The sequence below is a fragment of the Lissotriton helveticus genome, chromosome 10, assembly GCF_964261635.1.
Source record: "Lissotriton helveticus chromosome 10, aLisHel1.1, whole genome shotgun sequence".
Taxonomy (NCBI): Eukaryota; Metazoa; Chordata; class Amphibia; order Caudata; family Salamandridae; genus Lissotriton; species Lissotriton helveticus.
In genome coordinates, this window is record NC_136071.1 from 234,503,287 (window position 1) to 234,523,878 (window position 20,592).

The following is a 20,592-nucleotide window of genomic DNA, read 5'->3' on the forward strand; positions in this document are numbered from 1 at the left end:
AGATAGTTAGCTTTATACAGGTCTTCTACACGTGGAGTGATTTTGATACCAAGATATGTGATCTCATTCCTCTCCTACTGAAAGGGTGTATAGGAAGCTAGACCCTCTATCTTCCCTACTGGGACAGTCAGTTTGAGTAGGAAGGTTTGACCTTGAATCCCACCACCGGTTCAAAAGCCCGGGAGTTCCATCTGCTGAGCTGCGAGCAAGGTTAGGGGAGAGGTTAATGTCAGGAGGATGTCCTCTGCAAAAAATGAGAGTTTATGAGTGACTGACCCAAAGGGTATTCCCTGAATAAGGGGCTAGGCCTGTATACTCTATGGGGGTTCGATGCTTAGGGCAAACTAAAGGGGGAATAGGGGCTTCCCTGCCATGTACCCTATTTCAGGGAGAAGAAATCTGAGATTGTCCCATTAAATAAAACTCAAGAGTGGGGGTGGTCATAAATGGCTTGAACCTGTGTGATAAAGTTTCCCCCAAAACCAAACTGATGCAAAGTGTGAAAGAGAAAGGTCCAGTCCACTCAGTCAAACTCCTTCTAGGTTTCTAGAACCAGCAATACTGCAGATATCCGCTTCTTATTTACTTTTTCTACCAGATGGACCACCCGTCTGAGACTGTTGTGTGTCTGTCGACCTTTAATGAAGCCCGACTGATCTGGGTGTATCAGATCTGGCTTGAGGTCCTCCAGACAACCGGCTAGGATTTTGTGTACAATTTCATATCTAGATTAGGCAAAGCAATCAGCCGGTAGGGCAGAGACCTACTCAGATCTTTCCCAGGTTTTGGGATTACCATAAGGAGGGCTTCCCCCATAGAAGGGGTTACCGCACATGATTCAGCAAAGGAATTAAAAAAGTCAGAGACTAAGATTGGTTATTTCATCTGCTCTGGAGAAAAGGCTCCAAGTGTGGCACTTTTTGGTGCTGAATTGTGGGGGTATGTTGACACCCAGAGATTTACTGTAGCTGAGAAATTAATTTATTTGATGACTTATCTCAGGCCCGGTAATTATGCCTCTTTTACCTCTATTTCTAGATCTAGGCCTAAAGTGAATTGCGGATCTAGCGCAATTAAAGCCTTTGTTCTATTGGGTACGTATCTGGATAACTTCTGAGCTCTCAGTGTACCTGGAATGCCTGGTTGATCTATTGGGGACAAGCGGTGTATCTAAAATCCCCTGATTTAAGTTTGTATCAAGCTGGTTTAAGAAACTTGGGCTGAGTAAGCTATGGGATAACCCCTGCACCATCAATAAGTCAGAGTTAGTTAGACTGAAACCTATATATTGGAGCCGTGTTCTTGAAAGGTAGATACTAAGTGTGCCCTCTGGTGGCCTGACTACTCAGTTTTTAGAGTTTAAACTGTATCCACAGTTTGAACCTTTCTTAGACTCCATTACTCAGCCCATGGTGAGGAGCCTTTATGTGAGGTTTCAGTTAAGCTGTCTACCGACTATGTCTTTTAACTCCAAGTGTAATAAAGATTTGTCTTCTACTTTGTACCCAGTTTGTGCCCAAACGTCTGAAACATGTTTTCTTTTTTTGCCCAGAGTATCAAAATGAGCGGCAAAAGTGGATACTGCAGATTTGTCAAAACACGGGTAACCTTTATTTTAGGGAAGTTCGGAGAGTCTTAAAAACAGACACTTCTGACCCTAGTATTTTTTCAGTTAGAAACTTTTTGCACAGTATCTGGAATAAGAGAGACAAACATTTAGTCTTATAGGGTGGGTTAGACAAGCTTTTAATCTGTATGATAGTGAGTTTTAAGTCAAGTAGGGAGTCTACGTTTTAACATGTTCTTGAACCTCTTTTTATTCAGGCCTGTGATAGTGTAAATTAAGTTCTTACTATTAGTACACTTGTAGTTTAGAAATGTAAAAAAATGTTGTCGCTTGGATATTGAATTTTTAATGATTGTATTTAAATGATTTTATTTGATTGTATTTGATACTGAGTTTACCTGTAATATATATTGTCAGTTTCTAATGCTTTTTTTATTCATTTGTTTACAACCACTAAGATTTCTTAGTTACTCTTGGTGAGCATAGCGGACTCACTCATGATGTTCTTGATGATTAATAGGAGTTTTATTTAATCCATGTGTTTGTATCTAGACAACAGCTTGAATTTGACCAGGTGTGGATATTTATTCATTTTTCTCTTGTTTTATTTTATGTGAATGTTTATGGTTATTATTATACGAAATAAAGTTTAACTGACTGATAGAGCTTAAGCTCTTATAAAATTGAGCAGTGAGCCTTTCTGGTACCGGGGATTAGTGTAGATGTAAAGTGTCTATCGCCAGTTGGACCGCCTCTGCACTGATGGGTTCCTCTAAAAGTTCCTTCTGGCCTGGCGAAATTGTGAAGAGCCTACTATCTGCAAAATATGGCATTTGTGTGTGGTTATCTGCTGGGCCGTGTGAATAGAGATTCTCATAGAAGGTTCTGGAGGTCCCTGCCTTCCCCTCCCCTGTATAGGCCAAAGTAGCATCTGTTGTCTGAATCGGCCCTATATGGTCTTTCCCCTGTTTTGCTCACAGCTGCATTGCTAAATGAGTGCCCACCTTATTGCCCCAATCATACGTCGTTTGTCTGAGGCACAACAGAGTGAGTTCTGCTCTATTTGAGTATATTGCTGCGAGTTTACTTCTCAGTGTGATCATTTCCTTTTGGAGAGCAAGAGTTGGGGGATTCCTTATGGGCACGTTCAACGCGGAGGAGCTCTGCCTCTAGTTGTAATCGCTCCTTGGTCTTCTGATGCAGGAGGGTAGTCATGGGCGACATATTCTTCCCCTTAAGTACAGCTTTAAAGGCATCCCATGTAGTAGAATAATCTGTATATCTGGGGTCATTAGTTTGAAAATACTCCTGACTGGTTTTCCGAAGCTCGTCCCGAAAGACATGCTCACGTGTAATGGGAGTCGGGGAGAACCATGTACGGTAGGGTGATTTCGGAGCAGGTCAGTCTAATGTAACCTCGACCACAGCGTGGTTGGATATTGTTATTTGGTGGATAGTAGCTGCTATTCGGGCCTGTTGGAGTGTTTGGCTCGCCAAGTATCTAAGAGACCAAGTTGTGCCAATTCATGTATCACTGGGTGTGAGAAGGTGCCTAGGTGTGACCTTTGGGGATTGGTATTATCCATATTGGGGTCCCAGATGAGGTTGAAGTCTCCTAGTACCACTATCTCCCCTTCCACAAAGCCTGCGATCTGACCGAGAAAAGAAAGAAGAAAGACTGCCTGGTTCAAGTTTGGGCCATAGGTCATGGCTATTGTACATTTGCGGCCAAATAGGAGGCCCTTCACCATTACCATTCTTCCCCTCTTTGTGAGTCTTCACATTGGTTATTTGGAACTTAACCGACGAGTCGAACAACAAGGCGATCCCATTACTTTAGAACTAGCCGACGGCTTATAAATGAGCAGATAGGATTTGTGCTTTAATCGACGTTCCTCACTGCGTTTAAGATGGGTTTCCTGCAGCGCTGTTATCTCAAACCGCTGGTCTGAGATATATTTCCAAAATGTACCTCTTTTGTCTGGGGAATCAAGGCCCTTTAGATTCCATGAATTAAAGTTTGCTGCCATGGGGATCCTAAGGCATGGCTCCACTCTACACCTGTCAGACTGGCAAGTGATAAAATATAGGTACCTTCTTGATTCCACCCGTGGTTCCCCATCTCTGCCTGAGATCTCCCTTCACCCTCCCCCACTTCTTCCAGGGTTCCTGGAAATGTAAGCAAGAACAACATTAAAAGCAATAGTACTAAAGAACTTGGGAGACAAGGCTTCCCATCGTAGATAAAACCTATCTGAAACACATATAACTGGGGACTTTAGTCCAGTTCCGCATATGCACTGTGTAAGGTCTCTTGGTGTGCTTAAGTGTGGAGGCTCAAGCTGGCAACTAATATAGTTCAACATCTCCCTCGAGAGCCAGCTTCATGCCCACGCCAGTTTGTGCAGACCACTAAGCCCAAAGCCCGCATCCCTCCAGGAGCCATTTCCAGAGGGTCCAGGGTCTTCCGATTCGGGTCAAGGCCAGCAAGATGCCCCCTTCTAGTCTCTCCTCTGGAAGAACAACAGCAAAGGGCCAAGGGGATCGCCAATGTTGCCTCATTTGGCAGGGCGCTGTCCCTTACCCTGCTGGTGCCAGTCTCCCCAGCCCTGGTTCAGGGATGCTCCAAGGAGGATCTCCTCTTGTACCACTCTTTCCCTGTGATGCCGTGATCTCCAAGCTCACCGTGCCGCTGCTCCCTCCAAGTTGCTGAAGTGGTGCAGTTTGTTTTTATATTCAATGGCTATGCCAAACGATACCTCAAAACTGTGTTGTCAACATATCCCAATGTCTTCCGTATAATTCGTTTACATACTGTCAATATGTATCTATATTTACTCCAAATGTAACTCATGTATTTGCTGCTATGCCAACTCTGCAAAGCGCTCTAATACCTTTGAGTCAAGTTTGCGCAATGCAAAACTCGATAAATGTATCAGTATCTTACATGCTCCTTTCGCTGAAAGTCTGTGACCGCCAGAGTTGCAGGCACCACATCTTGAAAAAGGGAGCAAGATGCTCCCTAGAACATCACCGGATCTTGTTTGCAGGCAACCAGGAGGATATTTTCTTTAGTCTTAAAGGAGTGAAGCTTCACTAAAATGTCTCTTGGTAGTGTGTCATCTCCCTTGAGCTGTGGCCCAACCTTGTGGACCCTCTCCAGCCGCACCTCAGGGTGATCGTCGCCTAGGAGATTCCAGAACATTCATACCAGGAATGCCTCCAGATCCAGACCTTCAAGACCCGCCTCCAGCTCCGGACCCCTATGCTTTCGCGCCTGGAGCGGTTTTCCATATCCTCTCATTTAAGAATGGCTGTCTGCAGTTGAGCATATATGTGATCTGTATCTGCCTTCAGGGGGCCATGCGCTGGTCAAGGTCTTGGCACTTTGCTTCAAGGTCTAGGGCTCTTGCCTCTACAGAGTCTACATCAGCCTGGATGGAGGACAGCCTGGATTTGTTATCTGTCCTCAGGGTCTCCAGCGAGGAGACTAGCTCAGCTCTCAGTTCCTCTCTGAGTTCCTTCTTAAAGAGTCTAAGTGATAATAGGAGGTCTTCCTTTGTCAGGGCCATATCTCCTTCTGTGTGTTCCTGGGATGGTACTGCTGAGGTGAAGTAGCTGGTGACTCTGTTGGACTGAGCCCTCTTTGGAGGCATAGAGACAGCTTCCAGTGAGGGATCACCAACCGTTTATTCTGAGCCGCAGTCGACCAATAAACAGGAATCCAGTACCTGGCCCGCTGCGTGAATGGGTGTATTTAGGTCAGTGCTGTCCACCAGGCATTCGGGTCGCATTTGTGGGCTAAACGAACAGGTGCAATCAGCATTCTTCACAATGGAGACCCCCCTAGTCACTTTAGATGGCATAGTTACAGGAATCAGTCGTCTCGGAGGCCATCTGGGCTGGCGCAGAAGCACGGAGTGTGTCTTAAGGGCTTAGGGTGCGGGGTCTAGGGGGCATTGGTGACTATCACCGAAGGCCCCCACAGGTATAGCAAGGTCTCAATCATATATGGATGGCACTATGACCAGCCACTCTCTCATGGCTGCCATGTTGATGTCAGGCAGCCACGCAGGCTGCCACCCCCGCCGCTGCTAGTAGCCTCTAGGAGACACTAAATTGCACTGCATGCCGCACGGTACACAAGGAGCGAGACCCATTTCACCACTGCTCTCCATTGTGCCGCACTGCCTGCTTCGCGCTGCGGCCACCATGTTGCCACTGTGTCTCCCGGGCTGCAGTGGTGAAATGCAGTCCCAGCTGAGTCCCCATGGCCGGCCAGACTGCAGTGGTTGCCCACACATCTCCGGACTCACAATCCATGCAGACAGAGCAGGTCGGCGGGCACAGAGGAGCCCTGTGCTATAATCTTGCACCGTGCTGAGCGGAGCCTCTGTGGATCACGTCCTTACGACCATGATAGTTGGCCATGCCTCCCTCTTTTTAAGCATTTTTATAGGAAATTTTGGTCTCACTGTCATATGATTTCCTCCATTTTCTTTTCAACAGTTTGCAATGATCTTTTACTTCTTTTAACGCAGTCAAGAACCACAGAGCAGAAAGCTTAGATGTTCTAAGAGTGACCACTTTTTGGGAGCAATAAGATCTTAAGCCTCAGATAGCCAGCCATTAAAGCCTTCAACATCAGTGTCTGGATAGCCTGAAAGACTTATTAGGTTGGTTTGCAGGGCCTCGGCTAAGAGAGGTTCTGATATTTTATGCCACCCCCTTGAGACCTTTTGTATTGGTTCCTGTCGCCAATGAGTCGAGGGAATAGTGAACACAAAAGGTACCAAAATATGGTCAGACCAGATTAACTAATTTATTAAATTGTGACATGCCTTATGTTTAAGACCTATCACTAATAGTTTAAATTAAAACCATTTACAGTGGTCACAACCTGAATGGTTTCGCTACCATTTGGATCATTAACATGTAGATAAAAATCCCATAATACTATAATATTAGAGTAGAGAAGAGACACTTGCCCAATCATGTCAAAATTAGGGCCCCAGATAAAAAATGTGAAGGTCCCAAGGTAATTATAAAGGACAACCCTTCAGTATTTCCTATATCAGGCAGTTTTCAAATTGAACATAAATAGATTGACCAGTAGACTACTGTTACACCTCCACCATCTTTACCCATCTGGTTTATATGCTGGATTAGAAACCCTGGGAGATGGCTAATATAATATTAGCTGACGAGGTGTCCTTCGGCCACGTTTCCATGAGGAACATTAGGTCCCATTTATCTTCTAAAAGTAGGTTGAAAATGTCGAAGGCATGCTTAGGTAGAGATCTGTAATTAATGAGACAAGCAGAGAAAGAAGTAGCCTGGGTAACGTCATGAGGAGATGCCTTCATAGGTGGAGAGTTAACACTGATTAGAGTGTTACAAGACCGATACAGACTTTGGTCAGGAAATCGAATGAGAAATTACGCAGAGGATATCTAAACATATGACAATTACCAAAACCTTAAACTGAGAATCACACAATGGGCTTTGAAGTCTAATAAATGCATCCCTGTAATACAACTGAGGAGTGACGCTCTGGCTGGACCCTAGGCAGCATGCCTGGCGCTGGACACGATTCAGATGTGGACAGGTGCAGACGGGCCTGCCTTTGGCCTGTCAGTGGTGCACCCACTGCACGCAGCAGTTGCACATCCGCGGCATGCATCCATTTAAATGCCCAAAATGGATCTCAGGCCTAGAGCAAGATTCCAACCACTAGAGCGTGGCTCAACCTAAATGGCACCTCTGTGGTGGAGTCAGCAGAGAATAAAATAACTGCAAGAAACTTTCCCCAGGCTTAAAAGCTTATAAAAGCAAAAAGTGCAACACTCCCCACCCCAATTAACAACTTAGCATGTATGAAGTGTACGAAAAAAAGATAATCGCTTAAGAAAACTTGAGAAGTTTTCGACACATTTATCCATTGTAAGGATAAAATGTACATTATTTTACATTACATTAGTTTACATTTGAAAAAAAAGCAAATCAATTATGGAAAACATCATGAAAAAGCACCAGACATGGGAATCATTTAGAGTTTTGCAGAGAGGAAGCTCCACCATAGGAGGCCAGCCAAATCTACAGTGCCTGCTATTCCACTGGCTCATACAGAGGTGGCGGATATCGCTAAGTTGCAAAACGGCTCAATAAAATATGCAATATCATAAATATGCAATATCATTGGTGCCAGTTATTTCCCATTACTAACAAACATTCCTACACCAGGTAGTAAATCCCGGTACAAATGGCTTATACACCACATAGCCTTACCTCTTCATTTAGTGCAAAAAAGGAAATTAAGCTGCTTCCAGTACCTTCTGTTTACAGTGTAAAACAAACTTACAATACCTTTCTGAAAAGAGTAAACCAAGCCAGTTGTTGGGTGATGCAGTACCGTCTAATAATACCTGACGGATGTAGCAGGAGATGGCAAGTACAGTATTTATTATGTTGTTTGTCATTCTAACAGATGCATCTCACGCCCAAGGTTAGTTCATGGAATCAAAGGGGGTGTTTAAAAAAAAAAGAAAATTATAATACAGAAATTATGGATTTTGAGACATGTAACTAGAACAGCATTGTCTACATCTAGTCTTTGCACCTTTACATTACATGTACTAGAAACACAGAAAGCTCATCCCAGAACCAACACACAATGCAGGACACACACTGGACCATATCTTCACCACAAGCAACAGCATCAAAAACATCTCCACCACACCGATCACGTGGACCGACCACTCTCACCATCCACTTCCAAATCAGCACACCTCAAATCAACATCCTACTATGTTCAGCATTCCAAGCCACAGTTGGGGGAAAATCACAGAAGCTGACTGGCTCAGCACTCTCGGCATGGATTAACCTTGCCCCACAGACAACCTCGAAAAGGGCATCAACAGCATCAACAACTGAATCAAGAACTGCGCGGACTCCCTCACACCCATCCAACAAGCATAGCAGATCATACAAACAGACCAGCTGGTACACAGAAGACCTCCCAGATACCAAGCAACACTGTAAACAGCTAGAAGCCACAACACCACCGACAGAACTACCTACAAGGCTGCACTCAGACGCTATCACCAGCAACTAAGAGACAACAAGAAAAAAGCACTAGTGGACCACTTTGAAGGAAGCTCCAACAGCTACATAGAAATCTTCTTGATCATTAAGGATTTCACCCGCGCTAAGCCACTGTCACCAACATCGCTGCCTTCCAACAACTTTGCAACAACCTATACAACTTCTTTCACAGCAAAAATCTAAACATCCACAGCAATTTTGCACACCAACACAACCTCTGAGAACTCATTGCTAACCTACCCACCGCCAACCAAGAAAGCCACCTGACCAAACGGACAACCCCTACCAGAAACAACACAGCGGCAATCATGCGGACCATCCACTCAGGGGTCCCAAATGACCCGTGCCCCCACCACAACTACAAACTGGGAACATCACCAATCAGCAGCACCCATACCCACATCATAAACACCTCCATCATGTTCTTCACTTTGCTGGATGAATAGAAACTTGCAGAAATCAATGATCTCCTAAAGATGTCCACAGCCAACCCAAATCAACTGAGCAACTTCAGAGTCATCTGTCTGCTTCCCTATCCAGCCAAAGTAATTGCAAAGGACATCAACAAGCAACTCACAACTCACCTTGAACTTCACCATTATCTAGACAACACGTAATCAGGATTCAGAAAAAAGCACAGCACTGAAATAGCACTCATTGCGGCTACTGAAGACATTCTAATCATCCTGGACCAAAGAGAAACAGCGGCCCTCATCCTGCTCTCCTGCTTGACCTTTCTGTGGCCTTCGTCACTCTTTCCCATACCATCCTCATCAGAAGACTCCACGAGATCGGCATACAAGGATGCACTCACAAATCGATCTGTTTCTTTCTCACAAGAAAGAACTAAAGGGTCAAGCTGCCACCCTTCACATCGAAGACCAACAAAATGATATGCAGAGTCCCACAGGGATCACCTCTCAGCCCCACCCGTAACAACATATACATGACAACACTCACCAACATAATCCAATTACAACACATTATCGTCATCTCCTAAGCCAATGACACCTAACTCATCCTCTACCTCATGGACAAAACAACCACCGCCAGAACCAACTTCATCACCTGCATGACCATGGTAGCTGACTGGATGCAACCAACTGCCTGCAGCCCACACCCACGGACCACACAAGAAATGTAAGGATCATCCTAGACACCAGTCTCAGCAGGACGGCTCAAGTCAACACAGTATGCACCTCCTGCTATCACATCCTATGCATGCTGCGAAAAACCTTCAAATGGTTGCATCCGAACACCAGATAGATGGTCACACAGGCACTCATCATCAGCAGGTTGGACTACGGCAACACTCTCTATGCCAGAATCTCCGAACAACTTCTATACAGACTCCAAATCCTTCAAAACACCACTGCAAGACTCATACTCGACCTCCCACACCGCACCCACATCACACGGCACCTCAGGAAGCTTCACTGGTTCCCCATTCACAAGCTCAGCCAATTCAAATTTCTCATGCACACATACAAAGACCTACACAGCACAGCACCAGAATACCTGAACAGTCACAGGCACTTTTCACCAACCCACCAGACAACTAACTATCTGCAACACTCTCATTCGCACACATTTCCTGTATCTGCAATAGCAAAACTGTGGGTCACTCATTCTCCTATATCTCACCCATGACATGGAACAACCTCCCTCAAGAAGCTAAAGACCTGGCTCTTCTAATAGGCATCTTAGGGACCACAAACCTATACACCTGCCAAGTGCCTGGATGCCCTCATGGGTGGTTAGTGCACTGTGCAAATCAATATAGCATAACATAACATAACAAGTGATTTAAAGACAAGCACACATTCTTTTGGTGGAGTATCAATGCCTAGATGAGACCAGCTCTCCAGGTTCCAAGGCCAGCAAGTTAACAAGTAAACTCCATCTCCTCCTACCGTGTTCCTCTCCAGCTCCTTCTGCTTTCTAAGTTCTTCCTCCTGTTGCTTCTTGGTCTGCTTCTCATTGTGAATCAACTCTTCAATAGAGTCCTGATACTTTACACTCCCCATTTCTCTCTGGAAAAACAAAGAGATTAGTCATGAAATATTTGGGCATACTGGATCCACATTGGGGCCTTTCATACTGGAAAAGTGTTAACTGGGGAAAAATAAGAACAAAGGCCATTTTTTTCTGTACCAGGCTAATAACATGTTTTGTGATAATGAAGTAATAATATTTATAAAAAAGAAAAATGCATGGTTAGAGCTGGGCATAGCTGGAGCTGCTCAAAAATTGGCAAAGCTTCTGTTCCATAAAATGTATGGTTCACCTACCTCATTTAGAGGTGGAGGAACCACAAGCTTTCTGGTAGCAGAACCCCAGTGATCTGTGCCATTGTGAACCTTTGAAATGGGTACGTCTCGGCCACAGAGCCGCTAGGTGAAGTGAATACAGTCCCAGCCCATTTAGAGCATAGCTACAGTTCACTGTTGTCCCTACCATGCATGGCTGACACAAATAAGGAAACAAAGAACCCCACAAAAGAAGGAAATTCCCAGCACCAGAGCTATGTAAAGAACAAATTCTAAAAGAAACTCCTGCTTTGCGAGTTTATTTCAGAAAAACAAAAAGTCAATGATGAGCGGGTTAAACATTACACCACTCATTGTTATCTGTGTCTGCAGGGTATCTGTAGCACTAGTGGATGCAATAAAGACATACCGGTTCCCGTTAGGCATGCAAGATCTGTATATATAGTGGAGGGTCATGCTCAATGAAAGCAGACCTGGGAGGCCACTGGTCAATCATTAAATCATGTGTTCAGTGATTATGATCAATTTATTTGTTGATAGACAAGCAAATACAGCAGCATTTCTTCACAAAATGCTGTACATTTTTTGCAGAAGCAATGAAATTAGCCCATAATCATATTGGTACATACATGACATAGAGATGCGAACAGTAATTGATGAGAGATGGTAGAAGGACAAACAGTATGAAACACAAAATCAGATAGTATATATGGTGTTCCTTGTCAGTCAATGTTTGTGGTGGCTGAGTACAGCTATAAAAGAAAGGTTCTGGGGATCCTCGTAGGTGTTATGGATAGAGAGTAAGTGATATGATGTGTCGCTATAAAGCTACAGCTATCCAAGATGACTTTTTAAAGGTGTCTTAAATACTCTAGTGTGGTGAATATCTACAGCAGTCTGAGAGTAAATTTCAGTGTAATGGAATCAGGAAGTAAAAAGACCAGAATCTAGTGGTTGAGCATGGGAGCCAAGGAAGTTGTAAGTAGGATGAATTTGAGGTTTCATGCAGGGATATAGCAGGAGAACAGCTAGTAAGGTAAGTAGTGAAGGCTCCATTGAATGCAAGGCAAGCAGTTTAGTCCTGTTTTACACCAATAAAAACTCATGTTGTGGTTGGTGTTTTGTGCTGAGTGGCCATCCGAGAAGACTGAAGACAGTTTTTGTTGAGAATTTGCTAACATTGTATAAGGATGCAAAACTTATATTGGAACTGTGTTAATAATTACTTTTCCTCAATACAAGCGCATAGATCTAGTCTTTGGCCATTGGGAAAGGTAGGTGGCGTGGACATTCAGCAACTGTAGCTTGCTATTGTGGAGATAAAGGTTTCCAGGCATATGCTGGAGTTGAATAGTAATCTGAGATTTCTGGTTCAATGGGATGCAGCAAGGTAATCTGGTGGAATTGGTGTTCCAAACTTAATCATGAAGTATGGACAACCACTTTCCTGTTCAGCCTCTTTCCTCTCCTTTTTCTCCCGCGGTACAAACATACACAAACTGCAAAGTCTACCTAATAGCTAGTCCATTTTAACTGTGACAGTCATTCTGAGGACTATGGTAAGATAAAGGAGTACTGCATGGGAATTACTAATAGCACAGGGCTTCTTGGGTTCAGTATTACCACATCATTACAAGTTCTGCATGTCAGTATGGTATACCACAATACTACAACCGTTGTCCTCCATTCAGAGGTGTAAAATGCACAATATTGCAGTTTTCACTGCACAGTATTAGCCCCCAAGTTGTAATCAGGTGCTAAATCTTGTTTACTCCTGAACTGGGATAAATGCAGGCTTCAAAATGAGGTCTGGAGCAATGGCAATTTTGTTAGGAAATCCTGACTCATGAATCAGGATTTGCAAGTTAGAAGTAGAAATTGCCAGTTAAGTGTACAACAGCAAAGACTTGTCTGAATCGACCTAATGGAAGGGGAGCCGATGCAAGATAAATTGTCACCCTATGGCAAGTGAACATTTGCCAGCACACAGGTATTCTTTTATACTTCTCTGTATAGTAAATGAACGACTTCATAAAATTAAAGCTATTGGTACCTGTAAGAAAAATGACATCTTACAGATGTGAAGAACACTGAATGTGCCTGTTATTTTAAAGTACTATAAATACTCTGATGGTTCCAATATTTTAAAGCAATTTTTACTCATAAAAAGTACTTTAAATTATGCACTTGACTTTACCCGAGACAAGCACATAAACATATAGGGCCAGATGTAGGTAGCCAAATAGCGGTCGGTAACGGACGATTTCGGCCGTTACCGACTGGTATTTGGCTTTTGAGATGTAGGTGGGTCGTTATTTACAGAATCGGTATATTTACAGATTCGGTAAATTTACCACTTCGGTATTTTACCGAATCGGTAAATATACCGATTCTGTAAATCCATATGTGGCTGACACTCCAAAGAGTGCCATACACAACAAAAGGTACAAAGTTCCCCGGGGGATAGACAAGATAGTGTGTGTGTGTGTGGACCAGCTGTTCCGCGCTACCTTCAGAGCGCCACGCGTGTGGGTAGGTTTGCGAGCTCTGGCTGCACGCACTAGAGGTACCGTACCTTATCGTGCTGCCCCACGGGAACAGACTGCGGGGCCCATTAGGTACTCCCCTAGGGTCACCACACTAGAGCAGGACCTCCTGGTCTGCCCCCTTACTGACCGAGCGAGGTTGTATTTTTTATCTTTCCTTCTCCTTGTTGTTTTTCATCACTGTGTAGTACTGAGCACCTGAGGTCCTGAAGAATTGCCAGTTGGGCAAGAAACATGTCGACCTAATCAGAGGGTTTGAGGTAGTCCGCTGTGCCCCTTACAGTCCCTATCTCCCCTCCCACTCTTTTAATCAAGGGAGTCAGCCACATGAATAAAGGTTCTTGTGAACTGACCCACCTTTTTTAACCACCACTCCCTCACGACTACACTTTTCACTTAACCCCTCACACGCACTCAACCATTGGCTGGAACAAAAGAACTCCGACAAAGAGCGCCTATTAGGCGCCCGTCAGACATTGCAGCGCCAGTCTGACGAGGAGCAGGAGGCCAATGATGAAGCATGACATCTAGCTCACTGGGTGTGTGAGGTCTTCTAGTTCCAACAAGGGAACACCCTGTTCCCTGCCTTTGCTCTCCTCCTCCACACACACACACACACTATCTTGTCTATCCCCCGGGGAACTTTGTACCTTTTGTTGTGTATGGTTGGCTGGACATGTACACTGGGGCCCGTTAAATATCGTCCACACATGGTTCCCTCCTTTGTATTGAACTCCTAAGAGTGCCACAGGCCCTTAAGAGTTGGTATTTTACAACACAATCCTATTGTGTGGTAAAATACCGTATTCAGGTGTGCATGCACATCTGAGCATGCACACCTGTGCAATGTGACACACAGACATGCCCTTAGGGCATGTATGTGTGCCACATGTCACAGAAGCCTGTACTTGGGGTGCTAGAGGGTGTCAAAGTGACACCCCCTGCACCCTTGCAGGATTCGGTATTTACCGATTCTGTAAAGACCAATTCTGTATTTCCCATTGATTCCTATGGGCTTCAAGGCCCATAGGAATCAATGTGAAATACCGATTCGGTATTTACAGAATCGGTAAATACCGAATCTTACCGAATCGGTAATTGGAAAACAAGATTTACCTACATATGCCTCCTTCCTATTTACCTACTCTTAAATACCGAAACGGTATGATTCAGTATTTAAGAGTCGGTAAATAGGAATTACCTACATCTGGCCCATAGTACCTAAATTGGCTCAGATCCTTGGTGGATCTCAGTTCCTCCTTTTCTCAGTTCCTGCTCTAACTGCATTGTTGAGACTTCCTAGGTCAGCAGGGCACTTGCTCTACCTGGCCAGCTTCAGCTGGGAGGTACTTGTATACGTTCAGAATATGGTGGACCTGGTACTGACCGATGACCTCTGCCTGGAACTGGTTTACTAAGTCTCTACTTGGAGTGTGGCTCTGGCGATGCCTCAAAGTGGTGCGCTGAGTGCTTGCAGTTCGACTTCTCCTAATCTTTCTCTTGTACCAGCACAATGCATGTGTCAGCAGTGTTGGTACGTGCACTATGTTGGTGCAGCACAGAGATGAGGATAATACAGGTGTTGTCAATAGCAGCAGTGCACAGGACCTGCCCTCACACTACCTCCCAGTTAAACAGTCATTCTGGGCCAGATTTAGAGGCTGATGGTCAGAGTAGCATTTGCCAGGATGGCAGAAGACATTAAGAGCCTCATTTACAATATTTTGAGGCAACAAGTTTTCCTGCTGCGCTGCTATGCATCAAAATAAAAGGGCAGGAATGTGCCGTATCTACAAAATACAGTACATTACTGTCCTTCTCCTCTATGCCGGCACACAAACAGCAGCTTGCGCCAGTGCAGACACCGTTGCGTAATTTTGCAAGGGGGCCGGCACTGAGGGGATGATTGTTTTTGTGCAGGAAGTGGCACCTTACTGCACAAAAACAATCATTAAACACATTCTCCTCTTTCTATGCATGCTGCAGAATGCAGCACGCATAGAAAGAGGAAAAAAACAAGGAGAAATAGAAGTATTCCTCCTCGTTGCGCCTCCTTACGCCTCCCCTGGGGAGACATAGGATTCTGACACTGGAATGCGTAAAATTCCATGGGTGTTGCGTAGGATCACCCACAACAACACCCATGGATCGCCCCTTTCACACAGAGTTATGCGTGAAAAGGAACATTATTAACAAGGCCATGAAAAGCCATGCAGGGTGACTTTAAAGGGCCCTGTAAATATGGGGCATTCCATTGCTCTGCCGGTGCGTCAACAAAAGTGACTTACTAGTGGCACAATTTGCTTGTAAATAAGCCCCTTGGTCTGCCATCCTGATAGCACTCAGTCTATCAAATTTAGAGATTCCTGCTGGCCCCCCAGCGGTCATCTCTTTACTTTGAAAGTAATCGCCATCACAGCGGTAGCTTTCAAGGTACAAAACGTTTGGTGAACAACTGATTTCCGTTTTAACGGACGTCCACAAAACATTTAACTGTTTTTGTTTTCAGAAACAATCTCTCAAAGAAGGAGTTTGTTTATGAAAAACAAAAATAATGAATGGCTTCCATACCTTGGGAGTTTTCCCATCGAAGGGGGGACAGTATTGATTATTTCTGCCTTGACCACAAGTCTTTTCCTGGCAGTGACAGACATAAAAAAAACAATCACACTATCTGCTCAAAACAGACGGAGCAGTGTGATAGCTTTAGACCAATGTCCCCAACACAATCAGGCTGCAGGAGTAAGCTTTAGGTCAATAGGCAACAGTGTCTTTATCAATGGAAAGCTAAAGGTCCACTTGCCTCTTAACGAAACAGGCAGACAGCATGTTTGGCACACCAAGTACATTTGTAATAGAGTACCCTTTCTGCCAAACTCTAAATCAGACCATATGCTTGCCAAATTAATGGGGCTTCAGGGGTTCTATGTTTTTCATCTCTTTGCAAAAGCGTTAGGGGGCTCTGATCTAGAGCTCTGCGGGAAGGGACAGCTGATGAAGTGTCAATCAACTGTAGCACATATCATAGATAAACACTAAATGCACCAGTCACGTCTGATCATATCAACAAATATATAATACTGTAACCTTATCTGAGTCTGTGTGGTAAGAGACACTGGGGCATATGTATCAAGCCCTTTTCCCGTTCGCAAACGGGCCGATTCTCAGAATGAGCCCGTTTACGAACAGGAAGATGTATCATCCCAAAAGGGCATCGCAAATTAGAGAATCGCAAAATTTGCGATTCTCTATTTTGAGATTGCAGCAATGTATGAAGCACAGAAAAAGAGCAATTTGGCCTTAAGGAATCGCATTTGCGATTTCTTTGAAAAATGCACTTTATTGCATTTTTCAAAGTGCCATGTGGCGCACATACTTGCCCTTTGGGCATGTATGTGTGTCACATGTGCAAACATACATATTTCAGGGGGGCAACAGGCTGTCCTTTTGACACCCTGGCACCCGAGAAATTGCATTCTCAATTAGCGATTCTCTAATTGTGAATCGCAAATAGAGAATGTCTTCCCACTCATTCCTAGGGGCCTCCTAGCCCATAGGAATGAATGGGAAGGTATTCCTTAATTGCGATTCTCAATTTGCTAATCACAATTAAGGAATGCCAAGGAATCGCAAAATATCTGCAATTATTTTATTACATCCTGTTTTGGGATTCTCAAATGGTGATTCTCTAAAAATCGTTATTTGAGAATTGCAATAAAGGTATATGCCCCACTGTTACAGAGGTCTTGAAAATGTATTGTCTGTTCCCGTTAAAGAATTTGTAGTGAGTGTGAAAAGAGAAGAGGGAAGGTTGATGGGGCAGCTCTTAATTTAAATGTATTCTGGTGTTTTTTGGAAGAAATATTCAAAATATAAAAAGGTTAATAAAAAAAGCCTCTTAAAAATATATCATCTGCTCTTATAGTGTGTAGTGTGACGTAAGAATTAAAGTTTTGTAATGGCAGCTGAAGTTTGATCTTTCCGGGCACTGAAAATGGCAGATTTAGATTATGGCAGAAGAGCACCCCATTACAAACATGACAGATATCCTGTCTGCCTTTATACAAGTGCTTAAAACCTTAATGCACTTGTAATATGGTGGACTTGTTATCCGTCATGTATGTGACAAAGTACCCGTCCGACAAACTCTAAATCAGACCTTAGTCACCAAGTGTGTGTTTTATAGTTCGGAGTATGGGTATTACTCTCAGTGAGACTGAGTAAAAAACTCAGTCGCCCTGTCATACTCGGAATTCAGAGATGTCAGTTGGGCCAGCGGAAATCTCTACTCATTGATAAGTATCGCTGTCATGGCGGTTCCCATCAATGCGTAAGACGTTTAATGGAGGGTACCATCAAAATGACAGTACCGTCCGGCAAACTTTTAACTTCTTTTTGCTTTTTCAAAAACAGAACCCCAAAGCATGATTTTTTTTTTTGATCAAATTTGTTTTTATTGGGTTCAGCCAAACAATACAACACATAATGCATTTCAAGAGGGCCCCTCATCTCCTCCCCCTCTTTTAACAGCTCGTATACCCCACAGTCCTGTGCCATGGGGACGGTTGTCTTGTGTCCGTGTAAGCTCGTTTGACGGAAGCTCGAGGAAACTTTGCGGGCTAGAACCTCTATATCCATGTCCCTCCCCCGGCCCTCCCTAACCCCAACCGACTCTTTCCTCCCATTCCCAGCCCCCCCCCTCCCCTCGGTGTGTTCAAATCAGGCCTGTGTCTAAGGGGGCTGCGTCTAGGTCTTATGTGCCTCCTAATTCCTCCTATTGTGGAATTCATCCGAGAGTCTGAGAACCCTTAGGTATTTAGGGCATGTAAGCTCATTAAATTCTTGGGTAAGCAGGGTGAGTATCGACTGCCATATGTCTTTGAACGTGTCAGAAGTTTGCGTAAGTGAAGCTTGGATCCTCTCCATCCCCATTATGTACCACAACCGATGTAGGCATCCCGTGTGTGTGGGTTTCCTTGAAGTTCCCCATAGGGAGAGGATGTGTTGTGTAGCCACTCCCAAAGCCAGGCCTATCTCTTTTCCTCTGATAGATTTGAGTAGGAACATGAGGCTGTTGGAGAGGCCAAGGATCGTGTACGCCGGAAAACGGGGAAGTTCTGTCTCAAAATGTGCGTCTATGTCTTTGAGTACTCCCTCCCAGTATTCCTGCACTTCCACGCATTCCCACAGTATGTGTGTCATGGTCCCAATTCGTCCGCACCCCCTCCAGCAAGCGGGGTCTCGCCGCGGGTTACCATGGTGTAGGCGTTCCGGCGTCAGGTGCCAGTAGTAGGCCACTTTCACCGCTGATTCTTTGCTGGCTGTGTTTCTAGCAGTGTGGTGCGCCCAGTAATAAATGTCTCGCAATTCTTTATCGGATAGTGTTGCCCTAATTCCTTCTCCCACCTCTTCTGCCCCGCTGATCTCGTTTTGGGCGGATCGTGTGCTAGTAGTTTGTATAGTTCTGTGATGGCCTTTGAGTCTTTCGATTTAGTGAGAAGCCATTTCTCAAAGGGGGTGAGGCGCCGGCCGACTAGAGGTTCTACGTCCTTTTGTGTGAGCCAGTGCCTCAACTGAAAGTGCTGATAGTGGCATGGCTTGTCAAGTCCATATGCTTCCTTCATCGTTTCTAGCGTCATAAAGCCTTGCAGATCGAATTAGTGTCCCGTGGAGCAGTGTTCAATCTGCCGCCATTGGGGAATGGAGCCAGGAGTCATCCCCGGGGGGAACGCCGGGTTGTCATGCAGGGGCGACATTGGTGACGGAAAGGATGTCAGACCTTTAGGGACCGCCACTGCGTCCCATACCTGGAGAAGTGTTTTAGTGATGGGCGACTTCTTGAGGTATGTTGGCCTGTCGGTCCGTGCCAGAAATGGGACCCTCCACAGCGGCATCCCCGCCATCGCCCTGTCCTGAAAGAGCCAACGCTTTTCTGACAGTGGTCTGGACCATTCCAGCAGATATCTCATCTGCGCCGCTTGAAAATAGCGCTTCAGGTCAGCTACCTCCCCAGTCCACCCTCCTCCGTCGGTCTAGTGACCAGGTCTCGTCGGAGTCTGGGGCGCTTATTTGCCCAAACGAACCTCAGTATGGTGTCCTGCAATTTTTTTAGCACGCCCAGGGGGGAGGGGGTGGGGGGGGGGGTGACCGGAATGGTCTGAAACAGGTAGAGCACTTTTGGTAGCAGGGTCATTTTGACTGCGGCAACGCGGCCCAACCACGAAAGCGGTTGTTGCCGCCACCTCGAGATGTCTCCCTGTATGCGTGTCAGGAGTTTGGAGTAGTTCAGTTCCACCGTCTGGGCTGTGGAGGGAGTCAACTCAATTCCTAGGTAAGGCAGTGCAGTTTGCACGGCCAGCCCCCTATGTGGAGCGTTTCTCTGTGGGCTTGGCGGGTGTTGCTACCCAGGGGGAGAATGACTGACTTTCCCACATTCATCTTAAATCCAGAGACCGCCCCGAACCTCTCCATCTCTGTGAGGAATGCCGGTACAGACACCCTGGGGCTGCCTACCGCCACCAGAAAACAGTGATGGATTAAAACCATGATCTATTGACTTGGTAAGAGTATTCTGCATCATTCAGAAACTCTGTCCATCACCTTTTCCAAAATCGATTTTATCCACACTATGTGTGGGAGGGTATACTCAGACGTGAGTCCCTTGCTCATTGCACCATCAGGATTCAAGCAAGCCGGGCCGAAGAAGGCTGTGATGCCAGTAACCGGTCCCCGGAAGCTTGTTTCCTTCCCAGTATAAGAATTGGCTTGGTAGTTTGGTTTGCCCTGTTCCCATCATGCACTGGGACAGGAACAGACTAATTTGCATCTAGCCAGGTTCTGAGCTGGGATGGTGCAATGAGCTAAAAAACAGTGATGTATTAAAACCATGATCTATTGACTTGGTAAGAGTATTCTGCATCATTCAGAAACTCTGTCCATCACCTTTTCCAAAATCGATTTTATCCACACTATGTGTGGGAGGGTATACTCAGACGTGAGTCCCTTGCTCATTGCACCATCAGGATTCAAGCAAGCCGGGCCGAAGAAGGCTGTGATGCCAGAAACCGGTCCCCGGAAGCTTGTTTCCTTCCCAGTATAAGAATTG

At 45.0% G+C, this 20,592-nt stretch overlaps 1 protein-coding gene across 1 annotated transcript in view; it reads right to left on the reverse strand.

Annotated features, from left to right (window-relative positions):
* DRC3 (dynein regulatory complex subunit 3) overlaps positions 1-20,592 on the reverse strand; it is a 162,001-nt gene that overhangs the window by 73,443 nt on the left and 67,966 nt on the right. Inside the window, exon 6 of the mRNA XM_078664218.1 lies at positions 10,585-10,704. Coding sequence (XP_078520344.1) covers positions 10,585-10,704 — 120 coding nt within the window. The remainder of the gene's footprint in view (positions 1-10,584; positions 10,705-20,592) is intronic.